At 36.6% G+C, this 21,366-nt stretch overlaps 1 protein-coding gene across 10 annotated transcripts in view; it reads right to left on the reverse strand.

The window, feature by feature from the left end:
• Nucleotides 1–21,366, reverse strand: part of ATRX (ATRX chromatin remodeler) — a 309,323-nt gene that overhangs the window by 164,870 nt on the left and 123,087 nt on the right. For all 10 annotated transcript variants that reach the window (XM_030933744.1, XM_030933747.1, XM_030933752.1 and 7 more), the window contains 3 exons: nt 18,681–18,774; nt 16,237–16,339; nt 14,258–14,494 (listed from right to left, as the gene is read on the reverse strand). In XM_030933744.1, the coding sequence (XP_030789604.1) occupies nt 14,258–14,494; nt 16,237–16,339; nt 18,681–18,774 (434 nt within the window). The remainder of the gene's footprint in view (nt 1–14,257; nt 14,495–16,236; nt 16,340–18,680; nt 18,775–21,366) is intronic.

A 21,366-nucleotide genomic window follows, 5' to 3' on the forward strand; every position in this document is an offset into this window, starting at 1 on the left:
AAGTCACAGATTTGCAGTAAATTATCTGAATAGATATTGTACTTACATAAAATTGTGATATCCAAAACCAAGATTAACACTGAGAAATAGTGAGGTGAAGCAAAAATAGCATAGGCCATTTAGACCCAAATTCTGTTTCATCAAGCTATCTAAACCCTCTTAGCTTCTGTGTCTGAATCTGTAAACTGGGAATGATTATCAAGTTTCCACAAGGTTGTTCTGGAGACTGAATAAGGCAATGTATGCAAAGTATCTGGCATAGGCTAAGTATTCACTAAATTATTACTGTGTCCTAACCTGGATGTGTAGTAGTTTCCTATCACTGGGGTAAAGCCATTATATAAAAATGGAAGATTCCCTAAATGTCTTATCCTGTTTACAAGGTGTGGTACACAGAATCCTGAAGTGGCCCCAGAATTACCGACATCTGATATAAACACCCTGCATAATCCCCTCACCTTCTGAGTATGGTTGAGACCTGTAAATATGATTGGGCTATCATTTGCATAATTGGCCCACTAATAAGCTGACTCTGATTTAATCAAAAGGGAGATATTCTAGGTGGGCCTGACCTAATCAAAGTGAGCCCTTTAAAAGACTGAAATGCTTTCCTATTGATCTCAAAGATGATGCAATCTGCCATGTTGTGGAGCGAGAACTCTAGTAGCTAAGGACCTAAGTGTAAGAACTGAAAGGAACTAAATTCTGCCAACAAGTGAGCTGGAAAAGGATACAAAGTCTTACATGAAAGAAAAACTCGAGTTAACATCTTAATTTCAGCTTGGTGGGACACTAAGCAGAAAACCCAGTAGAGCCATGCTCAGCTAAGCCATTCCCAACTTCCTGACCTGTGAGACAAATCAATAAATTTGTCTTAAGAGGTTAAGTGTGTGGTACATTTTAATGCTGCAATAAAAAACTAATATACAAGGCTTTAATTAAGATTTCTGAACCATATATTAATCAGTGACTTGATGATACTTTTTTTTATTAAGTGCTGTCTTCAGGATTGAGGATTAGTGTATCTTCATCCTAAATGTAGGAGGAGATAAGTTATAAAGAAATCATCTACCTATTAGTGACTAAGTAGATCTGTTTATGCACTCAAGCTACAATACAAGGAAACTTTATTTAACTAATAATACTGGGTATACACCCAAAGGAAAATAAATCATTCTTCCAAAAAGACACAAGTACTCTTATGTTCATGCCATGCTATTCACAATAGCAAAGACACGTAATCAGCCTAGGTGACCATCAATGGTGGATTAGATAAACAAAATGTGGTACATACACACCACAGAATATTATGCAGCCATAAAGAAGAAAATGATGTCCTCTACAGCAACTTGGATGCAGCTAGAGGCTATAAATCTAAGCAAATTCACATAAGAACAGAAAACCAAATACCACATGTTCTCACAAGTGGGAACTAAACACTGAGCACGCATGGACATCAACATGGGAACAACAGTGTGGACTACTGGAGGGGGAGGGAAGGAAGAGGGCATAAGCTGAACAACTATTGGGTACTATGTTTACTACCAAGGTGATGGGATCCACACCCCAAACCTGAGCATCACACAATATACCCAGTAACAAACCTGTACATGCACCCCCCACCCCGTATCTAAACTAGAAGCTGAAATTTAAAAAATAATAAATACACAGCAATGAAATAGGAGAAAAACTTAGGACAAATAATCACTTAAGGTGTAGTAAAAATAAATACAGACATGAAATGTCTCCCATATCTGAATTGAAGGGAAAATAAACGAAAAAAATCATCTGACCAAAATATTAAAAGGTTGAGCCAAACTTCTGCTTCCAGTCATGACAGTTTATTAGAAACCAGGTTTACCTTCCTGCTGTAATAAAGTAGAAAAGTGGGCAAAACATATGAAAAAAATTTTTTTCAGACATTGAATAAAGACACCACAGGACCCTGATCCCTGAAAGTAGGAAAACCAACAAGAAGACCCCTATATTCCCCTTGAATTGGTGCCTAAAGGATCAGGGGAAAACGATTCCCAAGGAGAGCACTGGAGATATATTAAGTTGAAGAAACAAAGATCAGGCTGAGATGACTGAAGTTGAGGGGCAGACTACAAAGAAAAAAGAGCTACACAAAAAGAACTCAAAATCGAGACAGGATTCACTGTGAGTCATGGCTGAACATTAAAATGCACACATGAGGAGTGAAACTTTGTGAAGCCAGGCATAGCAAGACCAAGGAGCTGTGAGCTAAATAGCTCCCAGCGATCACATGGTACTGGGAGGCATTTGATTTCAGAGGAGGCACAGTAGCCTCTTCACGTACAACCCAGGGCATTCAGTAGAGACCACAAAGGGACCAAACCTTAGCAGTGGGTCAAAGCAATTTGTAAATTAAAGAGTACTGAAGAAACGCATTAACCAGCCTTTTTTAAAAGCTTCAAAATTAAACTGAACTTTTAAATACAACATTACTAGGTTTGTCAAGAAGAAAAAAAATATGAAGAATAACCAGGGAAAAAAAGAGTCAACAAAAATGGGCCAAGAAGTAACAGAAATAATGAAATAGGCAGACAAGTAAAGTGAGACAGCTGATTAAAAATGTCCAAATAGGCTGGGTGTGGTGGCTCACACCTGTAATCCCAAAACTTTGGGAGGCAGAGGTAGGTGAATAGCTTGAGCTCAAGAGTTTGAGACCAGCCTGGGCAACATGGCGAAACCCCACCTCTACTAAAAATATATTAAAAATTAGCTGGGCATGGCGGCACACGCCTGTAGTCCCAGCTACTCGGGAGGCTGAGGCAGGAGAATCGCTTGAACCCAGGAGGCGGAGGTTGCAGTGAGCCAAGATCACACCACTGCACTCCAGCCTGGGTGACAGAGCGAGCCTCCGTCTCAAAAAAAAAAAAAAAAAAGTCCAAACACTGAAAATATGAACACAATGAAAACAAAAATAGAAGATATTTTTAAAAACTAAATGGAATTCCTCGTGATGAAAATTATGGTACACTGTAATTCACTAAGTGGATTAATATCATAATAGTGCAGAAGAAAAGATCAACAAAACTGAAGACAAAGCAAGAAAAACTATCCAAAATGAAATAGACGGGGGAAAATAAGAAACCTGTGGAACAATATTGAAGAGCATAATAAGTAAGTCCCAAAGAAAAACAGAACAGGAAAAAATTATTTGAAAAAAAAAAATGATGTGAACTTTCCAAAAAATTTGATGGAAGCTGGATGTGGTAGCTCACACCTGTAATCCAAGATCTTTGGGAGGCCAAGGTGTGAGGATCACTTGAGGTCACAAGTTTGAGGCCAGCCTGGGCAACATAGCAAGACCTTGTTTCTACGAAAAACTTTTAAAATTAGCAATAGGGCATGTCTCTAGTCCTAGCCACTCGGGAAGCTGAGGCAGGAGTATCTCTTGAGCCCAGGAGTTTGAGGTTACAATGACCAATGATCATACCATTGCACTCCAGCCTGGGCAACAGAGTAAGACCCTGTCTCTAAAACGAACGAACAAAAGTTTGATGAAACTATAAATTCACAGATCCAACAAGTTCAAGGAACCCAGAGCAGGATAAACAAAGAAAATAAAAATCTTCAATTTCCGAAAGCCAGGCATTAAAAGAAAATCTTAAAATCACTGAAAAATCTTTTAAAACTATCTTTTCAAGAAATAAAAGGTGCACACAGAGGAGCAAAGATGAAGGAAAAAGGGGAAAGATAACAAACAAAATGTCACAAAGAAGTAACATCTTTCAAGAGATTTTTAAAAAGTATCCATTTAGAATTCTATACCCAGGGAAAACAAGTATCAAAAATGAAGAGATTAGCTTGCTCCTGTACTTTTAGCTACTCAGAAGGCTGAAGTGGGAGAATTGCTTGAGCCCAGGAATTCCAGGCTACAGTGATCATGTTTCTGCATCATTCCAAGCTGGGTGACAGAATAAGACTGTCTCCAAAAAGAAAGAAGGGAAAATGTAGATATCAACAAAACAATAGACTAGGAAGCTCCAAGCTCTAGTCAGAACACAGAACTATTTTAGAAACAAGTAGAAACTTTCTGAACCAACTTTGTCAGAGTTCTGGAACACAGTCAAAGGTTTACAGCAACCAAGCAAATATCCAATTAAGAAAACAACATCTTAGCCAGCCATGGTGGTGAGCGCCTGTAGTACAAACAAGTAGGCCTAGACAGGAGGATCTCTTGAGCCCAAGAATTTGAGGCTGGCCCAGGCAACATAGCAAGACCCTGTCTCCAAAATAACGAAAAAGAAAAAAAGCCATCTTCAATACAATACGAACGTTTTACAGCATTTTTACTTGCCCTTGCCCCACCACATACCAGAAGGTGACAGTTTTAGTATCAAAGCAGCAGCACCCTGTTTCTCAATATCCTCCCACAAACCAGAGGGAGCAAAGCAGATGTTATTTACAAATTATTGTGTAAATGTCATCTAACCTGTCTGAAGGATACTTGAAGGACTGACATAAGGCTCTCATCTTTTCTTCACCTAACTCAGAGCTCTGGTGAGAAAGACAGCAAGAACAGCTTTAACACACATACACACAACAATTGCAACGTGATAACAGACCCATAGAGGCCTGGGGCAAGGCATTACAGGAGAACACACCCAAAACACCACCTAAGGCCCAAATAGTTGGAGACAGGACACTTTTGGAATTTTTTTTTTTTCAAGATACAGGGTCTTGCTTTGTCACCAAGGCTGGAGTGCTGTAGTGTAATTATAGCTCACTGCAGCACTGAACTCCTGGGCTGAACTAATCCAGACACCTCAACCGATCCAGTCACCTCAACCTCCAAAGTAGCTGGGACTGTAGGTGTGGACCACCACACCCAACTAGTCTTTATTTTTGTAGAAACAGTGTCTCACAATGTTGCCCAGGCTGGTCTCACACAACCGGGCTCAAGCTATCCTCCTACCTCAGCCTCCAGAGTAGATGGGACTACAGGTGATGAGCCACCACACCCAGCTGCTTTTCAAATTTGGGACACTCAAAAGCAGCCAGGTATATAGGATAATTCAGAAAGCCATATGTGTGTCCAGGCAAAATACATGCTCAGAAAAGATCTTTATTAAAATCTTAAGTTATCCCCTCAGGCTTATCTTTAGGTTTAGTGGAAGCCTAGTTATGGATTAAAGGAGTGCACCAGCATAGTCAATCTACAAACAGAGAGAGTAGGCATTTAAAAACAAAACAAAACAAAACAACAACAACAAAAAACCACCTTTTTTTTTTTTTTTCGAGATGGAGTCTTGCTCTGTCCCCCAGCCTGGAGTGCAATGGCACAATCTTGACTCACTGCAACCTCTGCCTCCGGGGTTCAAGCAATTCTCATGCCTCAGCCTCCCAAGCAGCTGGGATTACAGGCACGTGCCACCATGCCTGGCTAATTTTTTGTATTTTTAGTAGAAATAGGGTTTCACCATGTTGGCTAGGCTGGTCTCGAACTCCTAAGGCAGGTGATCTGCCTGCCTTAGCCTCCCAAAGTGCTGGGATTATGGGCACGAGCCACCACACCCAGCAGACATTCAGAAAAATCTTTCAAAACATTACTTGAACATGAATGACAGGGACAGAGACTTCAGTGATGACACACAACAAGAACACTCTTTGAAAAAATAATGTGGGGGAGTCTTAAAACAATAGGTCTACTACAATTTATATATATTTTAAAACCCCAGCAAACCCTTGAAAAGGGAGAGAACCTTATATGCAGAGTTACCAAGTTATAACAGTCAAATGCCCAATATGCAATTTTTAAAAAATCACACGAGTTGATGGGTGCAGCAAACCAACATGGCACATGTATACTTATGTAACAAAACTGCACATTGTGCACATGTACCCTAGAACTTAAAGTATTAAAAAAAAATCACAAAGATACAACCAAATAGGAAAATATGGCCCAATCAAAAGAGGATTAATAGCAGATTTGAGGAGGGAGAAGAATCAGCGAATATGAAGATATTAACTGAAATCATCAAGTCTGAAGATCAAAAAGGAAAAAAAAAAACTAAAGTGAAAAAAGAAAAAGGGATGCGAGGAAAACCATCTTGAAGAACATCTTTTTTTTTTTTTTTTTTTGAGACGGAGTCTCGCTGTCACCCAGGCTGGAGTGCAGTGGCGGGATCTCAGCTCACCGCAAGCTCCGCCTCCCGGGTTCATGGCATTCTCCTGCCTCAGCCTCCCGAGCAGCTGGGACTACAGGCGCCCGCCATGTCGCCCGGCTAGTTTTTTGTATTTTTTAGTAGAGACGGGGTTTCACCGTGTTAGCCAGGATGGTCTCGATCTCCTGACCTCGTGATCCACCCGTCTCGGCCTCCCAAAGTGCTGGGATTACAGGCTTGAGCTACCGCGCCCGGCCGAAGAACATCTTATGTATTATGAGAGTCACAGAAAGAGAAAAGAAAAAGAAAGAAGCAACAATTATTTGATGAAATAATTGTGGAAAACTTCCTAAATTGAAGGAGAGAGACTTAAATCTACAAATACAGGAATGAACTCAAACTGGAATAAACTCAAATACATATAGATCAAAACACATTACACACAAACTGTCGAAGGCCAAAGACGAAGAGAATATTGAAAGCAGCAAGAGAGAAGCAAGTCAACACATACAAAAAATCTTCAATAAGATCATCACCTAATTTCTCATCAAAAACTTAAGAGGTCAGAGGGCAGTGTGACAATATATTTCAAAGTGATGAATGAAAAAAAAAGTAGCTGAGAATTCTTTTTTCTTTTTTAAAAAATAGACACAGCATCTCACTCTGTCATCCAGGCTATAGTGCAATGGCATAATCACAGCTTACTGTATCCTCGAACCCCTGGCTAAAGCAATCCTCCAACCTCCCAAGTAGCTTAGACTAAAAGTGTGTGCCACCACATCCAGATAATTTTTTAATTCTTTGTAAAGACAAGGTCTCACTATGTTGCCCAGTCTGGTCTTAAACTCCCGGCCTCAAGTGATCCTCCTGCCTTGGTCTCCCAAAGTGCTGGGATTACAGGGGTGACCTACTGTGCCAGGCATCAGCTGAGGATTCTATACCCAACAAAATTATCCTTCAAAATAGAGGAACAAGTTAAGACACTCCTAAGCTGAATGAATTTATTAAAACTACACCTGCCCTATAAAAAAATGCTTCCTAAAGGGAAGTCTTTGGGTTGAAATGAAAGGATGCTAGAAGTTAACTCAAAACCATATAAAGAAATAAAGATCTCCTAGAAGATATACACACAGGGGCAAATACAAAACCTAGTATCACAAAATTTTGTTTCATAACCTCACTTTTTACTTTCTTTAGGATTTAAAAGACAAAATGATAAAATACAATTATGAATAAATGTCACCATTCACAACATGTATAAAAATGTAATTTGTGACATCAATAATTGTAACAGATTCACCACATAATATGCAGGGGAATGGAACTGTGGAAGAGTAGAACTTTTGTATGCCACTGAAGTTAAGTTCATATCAATTCAAGTAAAACTCTCATAACTTTAGAATGTTATATGTAATCTCCATGGTAACCACAAAGAAAATACAGAATATATAAAAATGAAAGTGAGATGGAAATCAAAATATGTCACTGCAAAAAATTAACCAAACACAAAATAAAGCCGTAATGGAGGAAATAATGAACAAAATAGTAGTAAGAAAACACAAAATGGCAGAAGTAAATCCTTATTTATCACTACTTACCTCAAGTGTAAATGAATTAAACTCCTGGATCAAAAAGACATAGACGGACATAATGATTAAAAAAACATGATCCAAATACTGGTTATCTAAAAAAGATTCACTTTAGATCTAAAGACACAAATAGACTGAAAGTGAAAGAATGGCAAAAGACATTCCATGCAAATAACAACCAAAAGAGAGCTGAGATGACTATATAGACATCAGACAAAATAGACTTTAAGTCAAAAACTGTTACAACAGATAAATAGGAAATTATGTATTGATAATACAGCCAGGTTCTCAAAAAATGTAATTATAAGCATATATACAACAAACAACAGAGCTCCAAGACATATGAAGAAAGCACTAAAAGAACTAAAAGGAGAAATATACATCAGTGTAGTATGGAAAAACTAAAAAAAAGGGAGAAACAGTTGGAGACATAAATAGCTCAACATCAACAAATGCGTAAAACAAGTAGACAAAGATCAATAAGGAAATATCAGACTCGAATAACACTATAAACCAATTGGAGCTGGCCACAGTGTTTCACGCCTGTAATTCCACCACTTTGGGAAGCCAAGGCAGGAGGATCACTTGAGGCCAGGAGTTTGAGACCAACCTGGGCAACACTATGAGACCCTGCCTCTATAAAACAGTTTTAAAAAATTAGCTAGGGTGGTGGCATGTACCTATAGTCCCCGCTACTCAAGAGGCTGAGGCAGGAGGATCACTTGAGCCCAGGAGTTCGAGGCTACAGTGAGCTATGATCACGTCACTGCACTCCAGCCTGGGCAACAGAGCAACAGAGCAAGACACTGTGTCTTTAAAAAAAAAAAAAAAAGACCTAACAGACATAAAGAACACTCCACTCAACAATGGTAGACTATACATTTTCTCTCAAGTGCACATTCTTAAGGACAGACCATATGATCAGGCACAAAAAGCCTTAATAAATATAAAAAGACTGAAGTATCTTTTCCAATCACAAGGGAATGCAACAAAAAATCCATAACAGAAGACAACTGGAAAAAACACAAATATGTGGAAATTAAATAAGTAACTAAAGGATCAAATAAGAGATCATAAGGGAAATTAGAAAACACCTTGAGACAAATGAAAGTTAAAACACAAAATACAAAACCTATGGGATGCAGAGAAAACAGTACTAAGAAGAGGATTTACAGTGATAAAGGCATACATTAGCAAAGAAGAAAGATCACAATCAAGAACCTAACTTTACACTTTAAGGAACCAGAAAAGGAAGCACAAACTAAACCCTAGCTAGAGAAAAAAAGGAAATAATACAGATTAGAGCAGGGACGATTAAAATGGTTGATGGATGTATAGACAAAACAGATATGTAATAAAGGAAGTACAGCAACATGTTAAGAAATGAAGAAGCTACATGGCAGGTACATTCGTGTTCACGTTTATAATTCTCTCCATATATTTACAAATTTCATGATAAAATTGTGGGGGAACAAAATTACTAGAAAAAATAATGAGAAAATATATACCATGTATTATTCAAAAACAAATCTACACAAGATTTGTGCATTTCATTTTAAGTAAATTTCCTTTTACATAAAAAGGAAAACATAAATAATGAACTTTAGCTAATGATACACATGCTAAAGCATTTGAGATAAATGAAATGATGTATGGAATTTACTACAAAATGCATAAAAAGATGTACTGATGGATAAAGATTAGTACATAAATAGGAATGTAAAAAGGCAAATATGAAAATGAAAAAAATCCAGGAAGTAAGTTTATGGGAAATCAATGAAATACTTTCAACCTCGCTGTAGAAATGAAACTTTTCCTAAGATGTTGGAAAAGAAAGATGATGTCGTTATGTTATTATCAAATACAGCAGACTTCAGGTGAAAGAAAATTACCAGATAATACAGAGTCACATTATATGTTGTTAAAGGGGGAATTAACCAGAACGATGTAATCCTAAATGTATATGTACCTAACAAAACAACTTCCAGCAAACATGAAGCAAAATCTGAGACCTACAAGGAAAAAGAGATGAATTAACAAGTACAGTTGGAGACATCAACACTCCTCTGATTGGAGAGAATACCATTAAAACTATAGAAGATCTGAATATAATCAACCATCAATATAATCTGATCAAAATTTATAGAATATGTCACCTAACAACAGCAGAATATAAACAATGAACATCCACCAAGACAGATCATATTCTGGCTCATAGAAATTAGAAAAGATTCAGAGCAGAGTAAAAATGAACACAAAATACCAAAATTTGTAAGATGCAGAGTTTAAACAGTATGCACAGTGGCAAATGTTATACCTTTAAAAATGCATATGTTAAAAAAGATCAAAAATCCACCTTAAGTAGCTAGAAAAGAAGAGAAAATAAGTCCAAAGAAGGATAAACACAGTAAAAATAAGAATGAAAATCAATGAAATAGAAAAGGGTCAAACAATAGAAAAAAAATTAATGAAATCCAAAGCTGGGTTTTCTTTTTTGAGATAGTGAAATTGTGAAATTTTTACACAGATTAATCAAAGAAAAAAAATGATAAAACACAAATTTCTAACAGAAACAATAAATGACAAAACCTACAAAGTATAACGAAAGACTATAAACAAATTTACATCAATAATTTGACTACTTAAATGAAAAGGAAAAATTCCTTAAGGATGAAATTTACCAAAACAGACCTAAAGAAAAAGAAAAGATCTAAATAGTTCTACATGTATTAAAGAAATGGAATATGCCAGGTGTGGGGGCTCCCAACTATAATCACAGCACTTTGGGAGGTTGATGGGAGAGGACCACTTGAGGCCAGCAGATCAAGACCAGCCTGGGTAGCATAATGAGACCCAATCTCTAAAATAAAAAATTAACCAGGTATGGTGGTACATGCCTGTTGTCCTAGCTACTTGGAAAGTGGAGGCAAGAGGATTGCTTGAGCCCAGGAGTTTGAGGCTGCAGTGAGCTACGATCACACTACAGCATTCTAGCCTGAGAGACAGAGGAGACGAAAGGAAGGAAGGAAGGAAGGAAGGAAGGAAGGAAGAAAGGAAGAAAGGAAGGAAGGAAGGAAGGAAGGAAGGAAGGAAGGAAGGAAGGAAGGGAAGGAAGGAAGGAAGGAAGGAAGGAGGGAGGGAGGGAGGGAGGGAGGGAGGGATCGGGAAGGGAGCGGAGGGAGGGATGGGAGGGAGGGAAGGAAGGGAAACAAAGAAAGACAGAGAGAAAGAGAGAGAGAGAGAGAGAGAGAGAGAGAGAGAAGAAAGAAAGAAAGAAAGAAAAGAAAGAAAGAAAGAAAGAAGAAAGAAAAGAAAAGAAAGAAAGAAAAGAAAGAAAGAAAGAAAAGAAAGAAAAAAAGAAAGAGAAAGAGAGAAAGGAAGGAAGGAAGGAAGGAAGGAAGGAAGGAAGGAAGGAAGGAAGGAAGGAAGGAAGGAAGGAAGGACGGAAGGAAGGAAGGAAGGAAGGAAGGAAGGAGAGAGAAGAAAGAGAAAGAAAGAAAGAAAGAAAGAAAGAAAGAAAGAAAGAAAGAAAGAAAGAAAGAAAGAAAGAAAGAAAGAAAGAAAGAAAAGAAAGAAAGAAAGAAAGAAAGAAAGAAAGAAAGAAAGAAAGAAAGAAAGAAAGAAAGAAAAGAAAGAAAAGGAAAGAAAGAGAAAGAGAGAAAGAGAGATCAGCAAATGCAATACAATATATAAAAGGAGCAATACAACACGACTAAGCAAGGTTTATTCAAGGAATCCAAGACATTTTCTAGGTCACTCCAACAGATGCAATGAAAAGCATTTGAAGAAATTCACCATTTATAATTTAAAAAAAGAAATAAATGATAGATTGGAATGGAATTAGCAAAATAGTTTTTCTTCACAGACAACACAAACGTATACATGAAAGTCATAAAGAATTTATCAAAAAAGAGCTACTATAACAAGTAAGTAAATTTAGAGCTTAGGACACAAGGTCATTATGCCAACATTACTTGAAACTACATTTACTATATGATATGGCTTGGCTGTGTCCCCACCCAAATCTCATCTTGAATTCCCACATGTTGTGGGAGGGACCCAGTGGGAGGTAACTGAATCACAGGGGCAGGTCTTTCCTGTGCTGTTCTTGTGATAGTGAATAAGTCTCACAAGATCTATAGTTTTAAAAAGAGGAGTTTCCCTGCACAAGTTCTTGTCTGCCACAATGTGAGATGTGCCTTTTCCCTTCCACCATGATTGTGAGGCCTCCTCAAGCCACGTGGAACTATAAGTCCAATAAAACTCTTTGTTTTATAAATTGCCCAGTCTTGGGTATGTCTTTATCAGCAGCATGAAAATGGACTAATACAATAGAACATCAAAAACCATGAACTACTTGAGGATAAATCTTTTAAAATATGTACTAGACCTATACAGTGAAAACTACAAAACATTCCTAAGAGAAATTAAAGAGAAGGTAAATAAATAGAGGTACACTATATAAATGTAATAGGAGACAAAACACTGTTAAGATGTCAATTCTGGGCACACTACAAGAAAGATTCAACAAAATTCCAATAGAAATTTCACAGGGATTTTTGTAAAAACCAACAACATAATACTATGTGGAAATGCAAAGAACTGAGAATACCTAAAAAGATTCTGAAAAAGTGGAACAAAGTTAGAGGAGCTGTACCACAAAAAGGGGACAACCAGATTTAAAGTACCTCTTAATGAGATGCAAAAGGAAGTACTATTACTGCCCATGAGTATTTCTACCAAAAAAAGAACTGAATCTAAATCTGATCGGGACTCTAGATCCTATTACCAGTTTATAGGAAATATAGAAGCCAATAAAACTGTACTACAGGAATGCAAATAACAAAACTTAGAATATAGAAAATTTTACAAAACTAATCTGTTTTCTTAAGCAAATGAACTATAAGAATGGGTAAAGAAAAAGAAAGAACCAAAGGGAAACTAGGTTAAAATTAGGTAAGAGATGTAGCATCCAAATACAACAGAATATGCAGATGGCCCTTGTTAAGACCCTGATTCAAACCAACTTTTTTTTTTTTTTGAGACTGAGTTTCGCTCTTGTCACCCAGACTAAAGTGCAATGGTGCGACCTTGGCTCACTGCAAGCTCTGCCTCCTGGGTTCAAGCAATTCTCCTGTCTCAGCCTCCCAAGTAGCTGGGATCACAGGTATGCACCACCATACCTGGCTAATTTTTTTAGTAGAGACGGGGTTTCACCATGTTAGCCAGGCTGGTTCCACCATCTGACCTCAGGTGATCCACCCGCCTCGGCCTCCCAAAGTATTGGGATTACAGGCATGAGCCACCACGCCAGGCCCACACCAACTATTTTTTAAAACTACTATGTGAGGCAATGAGAGAATTCAGTGTAATAATGCTACTGTAGTAATGTTTAAAATACTATTATCTTTTAACAATACATCCCCAACTATTTATAAACAGAATATGATTTCTGAGATTTGCTCCAAAATAATCTGAAGGAAAAAGAATAGATGAAACGGCCGGGCGTGGTGACACTCACCTATAATCTCACATAGGAGGCTGAGACAGGAGAATCACTTGAACCCAGGAGGTGGAGGTTGCAGTGAGCCAAGATTGCACCACTGCACTCCAGCCTGGGTGACAAGAGTGAAACTCCGTGTCAAAAAAAAAAAAAAAAGGAGATGAAACAAGACTCGTACTGTGTTAGTAACTGCTGAAACTGAGTTAATAGATCCAGGGAGAATTATTACACTATTCTCTCCACCAATGAATTTGAAAATTTTTGTAACATAAAGTCCATTTAAAAAACTGAAATCTTTTATGGATTTAAGAAGTAATTTTGAAACATTTCTCTACCCAAAATACAACATAACCATTTTGGTGATCATTCAAGAATCTCAATTCTTTCCATGCACTTAATTATATTAATAAAGCTTAATGACTATTTTAAGTTGCATGAAAATAGTGACAGTAGGAAAAATCAGTTGCAACTAGAAATCCTGTGGGTTGAGGCGGGGCACAGTGGCTCACACCTGTAATCCCAGCACTTTGGGAGGCCAAGGCGGACAGATCACTTGAGGTCAGGAGTGCAAGACCAGCCTGGTCAACATGGTGAAACCCCGACTCTACTAAAAAATACAAAAATTGGCTGGGTGTGGTAGTGCATGCCTGTAGTCCCGGCCACTTGGGAGGCTGAGGCACAAGAATTGCATGAACCCAGGAGGCAAAGGTTGCAGTGAGCTGAGATCATGCCACTGCAATCCAGCCTGGGTAACAGAGCCAGACTCCGTCTATAAAAGAAACAGAAATCTGTGGTAGATTACAACATTCTACTCTTAAAATGCTGAAATATATTGAAGTCATATACCAAATAAAATAAATCAGTAATAGAAATAAATTAAGGCTGGGTGTGTTGATTCACGCCTGTAATCCCAGCAGTTTGGGAGGTCAAGGTAGGAAGATCACTTGAGCCCAATAGTTCGAGGCCAGCCTGGGCAACATAGCGAGACCCTGTAGCTACAAAAGAAAAAGAAGAAGAAATAAATTAGTCACCTCTCTCAATTTTTCTCGCTCACGCTCCCTCTCAGCAATACGTTTTCGCCTCTCTTCCTCTTCCTTAAGAGCATTTTGTGTTTCTGTTCTCAGTTTATCATCTTTAAGAATCTTCCGAATTTTCTTTCTGCCTTTTCCAGGAGACTTGGAATCATCATTTTCATCTTCTTCTTCTTCCTCCTCCTCCTCCTCCTCCTCCTCCTCTTCTTTTTCCTCCTCTTCTTCCTCAGAATTACTCTACGGAATTTAAACAATTAGAGGTAAACAGTACAAAGTCATTTAATTTATCCATTTCATATGCCATTAATTAATACACCAGGAAAAGGTGGAAGAAAACATGCTGAAAACCTTTAGAATTATATTTAGCAATAAAGAGTAGTATTAAAAAAAAAAAAAAAAACTCTTCGGCCGGGCGCAGTGGCTCACGCCTGTAATCCCAGCACTTTGGGAGGCCAAGATGGGCAGATCACAAGGTTAGGAGATCGAGACCATCCTGGCTAACACGGTGAAACCCCATCTCTACTAAAAATACAAAAAAAAAAAAAATTAGCCGGGCGTGGCAGTGTGCGCCTGTAGTCCCAGCTACTCAGAAGGCTGAGGCAGGAAGATGGTGTGAACCCGGGAGGTAGAGCTTGCAGTGAGCTGAGATCACGCCACTGCACTCTATCCTGGGCCACAGAGCGACACTCTTTCTCAAAAAACAAAACAAAAACTCTTCAACATCTATTAAAAAAAAAAAAAAAAAAAAACAATTAAAAATGGGCTACCGACTAGAATAAACATTTCTCAAAAGAAGATATAAGCATATGAAAAGATGTTGAATATCACCAGTCATTAGGAAAATACAAAGAAAAACCACAGTGAAATGCCACTTCCCACTCATTAGGATGTTTCTTGTTGAAAAAGAAAGAAAGAAAGAAAAAGAAACAAAGGAAGTGTTGGCAAAGACGCAAATTGGAATCTTGTTACATTGCTAACAGGAACGTCAAATGTTACAGACACTAGAGAAAAACAGTGTGGAGTTTTCCAAAAGTTAAACATACAACTACTATATGATGTAGCAATTCCATTTTTCCATATATACCCAGAATAATTAAAAACAGGGGCTCAAACAGATATGTAAACACCCATATTCATAGCAGTATTAGTCAAAATAGCCAAAAGGTAGAAACAACCCAAATGCCCATCAACAGATGACTGGGCTAACAAAATGTGGCACACACATATAATGGAATATTATTCGCCTTAAAAAGGGAATGACATTCTGATACATGCTACAACATGGATGAACCTAGAAAATATTATGTCAATGAAATAAGCCAGACACAAAAGGACAAATATTGCATGACTCAACTTATATATATGAGGTACTTAAAACACACAAATTCATGGAGACATAAATGAAAATAGAGGTTACCAGAGGATGGGGGATAGAAGGGAATGGAGTTAATGTTCAATGAGTGAATAGATTCTGCTTGTGAATATAATTAAGGCCACTGAATTGTACACTTTAAAATATTTAACAAGTTAATTTTCAAAAGATAAATACCCCTCTGGAAGAGCAATGTGTTGACAGAATCAAACATATTTCAGACATCTTTTACTTTATGTAAGCCTGCGTATATACAAAAAACTCAAACTGGCTAATTTCACTATGAGATTTATTCCCATATAAGTCATCATTCAGGATAGTATTTTGTCTTCAGAAAACAGAACACTCACATCACTACAAATATAAAATCATGAATTAGAATGGCTTAAAATTCCATTAGAAATTAAGGAATAGGAAAAAAAACTGATAATGCCAAATTAATACTTTTACATATATATATATATTCAATAACCAATCCTTCCACAAGTGTAAAATGTAAATAAGCCAGTAGAATAAAATGAATGAATGGAACAGAGAGGTAACAGCATGATTACCATAGTCTACTGTACCAGTTATAATTCAAGCACGTAGTAAATGTCATTATTACCTTGTTTTCACTGGATGAATCTTCTTGAACCTTAATACGTCGCCTTTTCTTTTTCTGTTTATAGCTCCGCTGATTTTCTTCCAACTCTGCTTTCTTTGCAGACCTGAAGAAAATTTAAAACACAAAATAAAATATTTCATGATTAACTTCCATCAATAAGTTACGTACTATTTTAAAACTGTTCTACCTCTGTATGCATTCCTCAAAAAACAAACAGGAAAAAAAAATCAGGTTAAAAATGGATATTCCAGCAGAAGCATAACCCTTCATTTTAATCCAATGATCAACAATTTACAGTATCCTGAGGGAAGGTTTGTTATATGAGTAAGAAAATGCATTAAAGGACATTAAGACTATTCTTCTAGTATAAAATACAAACAGCCAATAGACATACTAAAAAACATTCATCATCACTAAAAAAAGCAGATTACAAATTTGAATACTGTTTTCTTCATAACAGGCCACAGAGATTTAAAAACACAGTCACAACTTTTGGTGAGAAAAGTATTTCTGGGTTTAGAAATTCGTACACAAAGCTACATTAATCCAGACAAAATAACTACTGTCAGTAAGGATGTGGAGAAAGTGAAACCCTGTTCAGTATTAATGGAAATGTAAAATGGTGCAGCTGCTATTATGGCAGTTCGTCAAAAAATTAAAAATAGAATTACCATGCAATTCCTTTTCTGGGTATATACCCAAAAGAAATGAAAGCAGGGACTTGAAGAGGTATTTCTACACCCATGTTCAAAGCAGCATTATTCATGACAGCCAAAAGGTTACAAATCAAATGTCCATCAACAAATAAATTGGTAAACAAAATGTGGTATACAATGGAACATTAAGCCTTTAAAAGGAAGAAAATTCTGAAACATGACTCAACATACATGAACTTGGAACATATGATGCTAAGTGAAATAAGCCAGTCAAAAAAGACAAATACTGTATGATTCCATTTATATGAGGTTCCTAGAGTAGTGAAATTCATAGACAGAAAATAGAATGGTGGTTGCCAGGGGCTTCAGGGAAGAGGAAAAAGAGGGTGGTTTAATGAATAACATTTCAGTTTTGCAAGGGGAAAAGGTTTTGGAGACTGGTTCAAAAAAAGTAAATGTACTTAACACTACTAAGCCACACACTTAAAAACGGTTAAGAGGAAAATAAAAATTCCCAGTAATACCATGAAAGAAAAAAAAAGGTTAAGATGGTAAATGTTATGTGCATTTTACCACCATTAAAAATAATCATTAAGGAAAGAATGAAGTACTGATACAGGCTACAACATGGATGAACCTTGAAAACATTACGCTAACTGAAAAAAAAATCCATAAAAGGATATATATTATATGAATCTACTCATGCAAAATGTCCAGAACAGGCATATCCATAGAAAGTAGATTTTAGTGTTTATTAGAGTACGAGGGCATGGGGAATGGAAAATGACTGCTAATAAGTACAGAGGTTTTTTCTTGGGTGATGGAAATGTTCAGAAATTGTAGAGTGGTGTTTGTTGCACAACTTTGCAAATACTCTGAAGACCACTGTATTCCACAGTACAACATGTTGAATTATATCTTGGTTTAAAAAAAAACTCTCAACGTACCTTATCATTTTCATTTTATATTGACTTAAAGTATAATATATTGCTATACTCTAAGCACAACCTGGTAAGTATTAACTTAAAAAAACTCAAATGTTTTAAAACTTACAAATGCAGATAGACACCTTTGTAGACATATATACACAAACACACACAGATTATTCATTTGATAAACTGTAGAAAGATTATGTTATTCTGGGGGAAATAAAAAAATTGTAGTAGTAGTATTATCTAACATACCATACTAAGAAGGAAGCCAAATTTTAAATTACAGGTAATCTAGATCAGTGACTGTTCATGTTACAAGACTAAGCATATCATTATTACTGTAGTACTACTAAAACCGATAATTTATATATCGAGCACTTACTATTTGCCAGGTAGGTACTGTTATAAACCTTGTACATGTATTGTCTCATTTAATGCCCACAATGGTCAGTCAAGTATATTGTAATACCCCACTTTACAGATGAGGAAACTGAAGCACAGAGTATTTATACAAATAGAAAGTAGAAAAGCCCAGAGTTAAGACTGAGGCTTTTCTATAAAGCCTCTTCACTATTACCCTATAATTTTCCCCTTAACAATAAAAAACTGCAGCCACGAGTGGTTTTGCAGACTGAAAATCTACCCAGGTTAGAATACACAATTCAACTACACATTCAACTACACATAAAATATGCTTAGATTCTTTTTAAACTATTAAGTATAACAATTAGTTTCAAATCAAAATATTATATATTGCACTAACTTAACTTTATTGGTAACAGTAACCATACAAATCATTTGAAGGCATGGTCATTCACATTAACTCCTAAAATTTTTAAAATATCAATTATAATACCTTGTTCTGGGCCGCTGTTCATCTTCAGATTCACTAACTTCTTCACTAACTCCTGATTCCTGAAAATCAGAATCTTCTGAATCTTCACTGCTCACTTGAATTTTAAAAAATACATAAAATTATTAATTATTTTTCAATAGAAACCCAATTTACTTAATTTACCAATGACTCGACATTAAAACAGAGCATTATAAGAACATCAGAGGTATATGTGTGAATGGATAATACATAATATAGAATATACCAGTTAATGCTTTACATGATATATATAAATAAAATTCAAACGTATTTCACATGTAATTATAAAACTGTGGTTGTACATTAAAATATAAGTATTCAATTGTACATGAATTGACAAAGTAAGAATAAATTGCCTGTCAATAAAATATATGTAATTACCAAAGGTAAATTAATGAAAAAGAAGTTTGGCTATTCAAAACAAGCAAGGTAGGCTGGTCAAGAAAGAATAAGATTACAGATTCTCTCCTCCAATGATGACACAACCAAAGAACTTGAAAAGGGAAACGATAATAGGCAGATTGGAGACTGAAATCAAAACTTGAATAATGACCCCTCTACAATTGGTGGAGGGGAGACAGCTGTGAGTGCATATGGTTATTTTCTTTCTTTGTTTCCTGGTTTTGACCAGAAGGCAGGCTAAATTCCAAAGGTATGCAGAGGGTACTGACAACAAGACTGTGAAGAAAATCCCTATTTCTAGCCACAACACCAGGAAAATCGGGTTCTACATGTGGAATCCTCAATTTTTTTTCCTCACAATTAACATAGTAATGGAAGCATATAAAACTCCAGGAGAAAATCTCTTTTTGGCCAGAGGAAGCAGGGCAGAAAAAATACAAGATAAGCTTAGAACATCTTATAGTGCCAGAAAATAAAGCAGTGTTCAAACATGGACAGGCACATGTTGAAAGGACACAAGATTCAACTTGAAGGAGCTCCCAACAACCAAAGCTAGAACAATTTGAGCAATAAAATAAATGGTACTATTGGATTATAACTGGTAAAATAAAAATCTATAAGTCATATTGATATAAATAATGCAATAAATAAATAGGGGAAAATAATTCTTCCTTACAATTACTAAATGTGGAAGTAATGAAATAAACAGAAAATTACAAGTAGGCAAATACCACAGTACTAACTGCTTCACCCAAGATGAATACTAAAATTAGTGGGCTTAAGTATGATAAGAAACAATATATGCATGGTCACAAAGTATCTCCCGATAAAATACTAAATATAAACAGAAAAATAATATCTTCTTCTTTACAGTGGAAAAATACTAGCAGACACCAACTTAAGCAAGTAACAAAAGTTAATCGTGAGAGTAATAAGACATATTGATGGCTGGGCATGGTGGCTCACCCCTGTCATCCCAGCACTTTGGGAGGCCAAGTTGAGAGGATCACTTGAGCCCAGAAATTTGAGACCAGCCTAGGCAACGTAGGGAGATTCTGTCTCTACAAAAAAAAAAAAAATTAGCCAGGCATGATGGTACACACCTGTGGTCCCAGCTTCTTGGGAGGCTGAAACGAGAGGATCACTTGAGCCCAGGAGGTTGAGGCTGCAGTGAGCCATGATCGCACCACTGTACTCCAGCCTGGGCAACAGAGCGAGGTCTTCTCTCAAAAAAAAAAGACATACTGGCATCATCTATTCTTGGTATCATGCACTGAAGACACAACATCACTTCTGTGGTATTCTGTCAAAATGCATAATAACCTCAATTCAATCATGAGAAAACATTAGACAAATACATATCAAGGAACAGTTGAGAAAATAAGGAATCAACACTCCACAAGTGTCAAGGTCATCAAAGGAAAGACTGAGGAATTGTCATAGACTGCAGTAGATTAAGGAGACATTATAACTCAATGCAATGTGAGATCCTGGATTGAATCCTAAAGCAGAAAGAAAACTTTAGTGGGAAAACTAATCTCTGAATAAGATCTATAGTTTACTTCAGAGGTCATAAAATGGTTTATGTAAAAAGCTTGATAGTAAATATTTTTGACTTGTGGACCATATGGTCTCTGTTGCAACTACTCGTCTCTACTCAACTTTGCCATTGTACATATGTGAAAACAGTAAATTAATGAATATGGCTGTGTTTCAATGAAAGCTTATTTATAAAAACAGGCAGAGGATCAGATGTGGCACACAGGTGCAGTTTGTAAACCCCTGGCTTAGTTGATAGTATCGTACCAATGTTAATTTCCTGGTTTTGATCATTGTACTATGATAAGGTATTAAATCAGAGAAGCTAGGTGAAAGATACACAGAACTCTGCACTATTTGTGTAACATTTCTGTAAATCTAGAATTGTTTCAAAATAATTTTAAAAAAATATATCATAACCTGAGATCAGAATCAAAGTTCTATTCCAGTGAAAAAATGGGAGAACATAAACGCTAACAGAAATGCTATAAATGGGAGAACATAAATGCTATATAGAATATGTGGGGGGAGAGGGGAACAAAGAGTTATTGTTTAATGGTTAAAGAGATTCCATTTGGAATGATGACACGTTTTGGGGGCAGATAGAAGTGATGGTTGCATAAAAATGTGAATGTACTTAATGTTACTGAATTGTACACTTAAAAATGGGTAAAATGGTAAATTTTATGTTATGTATATTTTACCACAATAAAAAAAAAAAGAATAG

Source organism: Rhinopithecus roxellana, chromosome 7, assembly GCF_007565055.1.
Source record: "Rhinopithecus roxellana isolate Shanxi Qingling chromosome 7, ASM756505v1, whole genome shotgun sequence".
NCBI lineage: Eukaryota > Metazoa > Chordata > Mammalia > Primates > Cercopithecidae > Rhinopithecus > Rhinopithecus roxellana.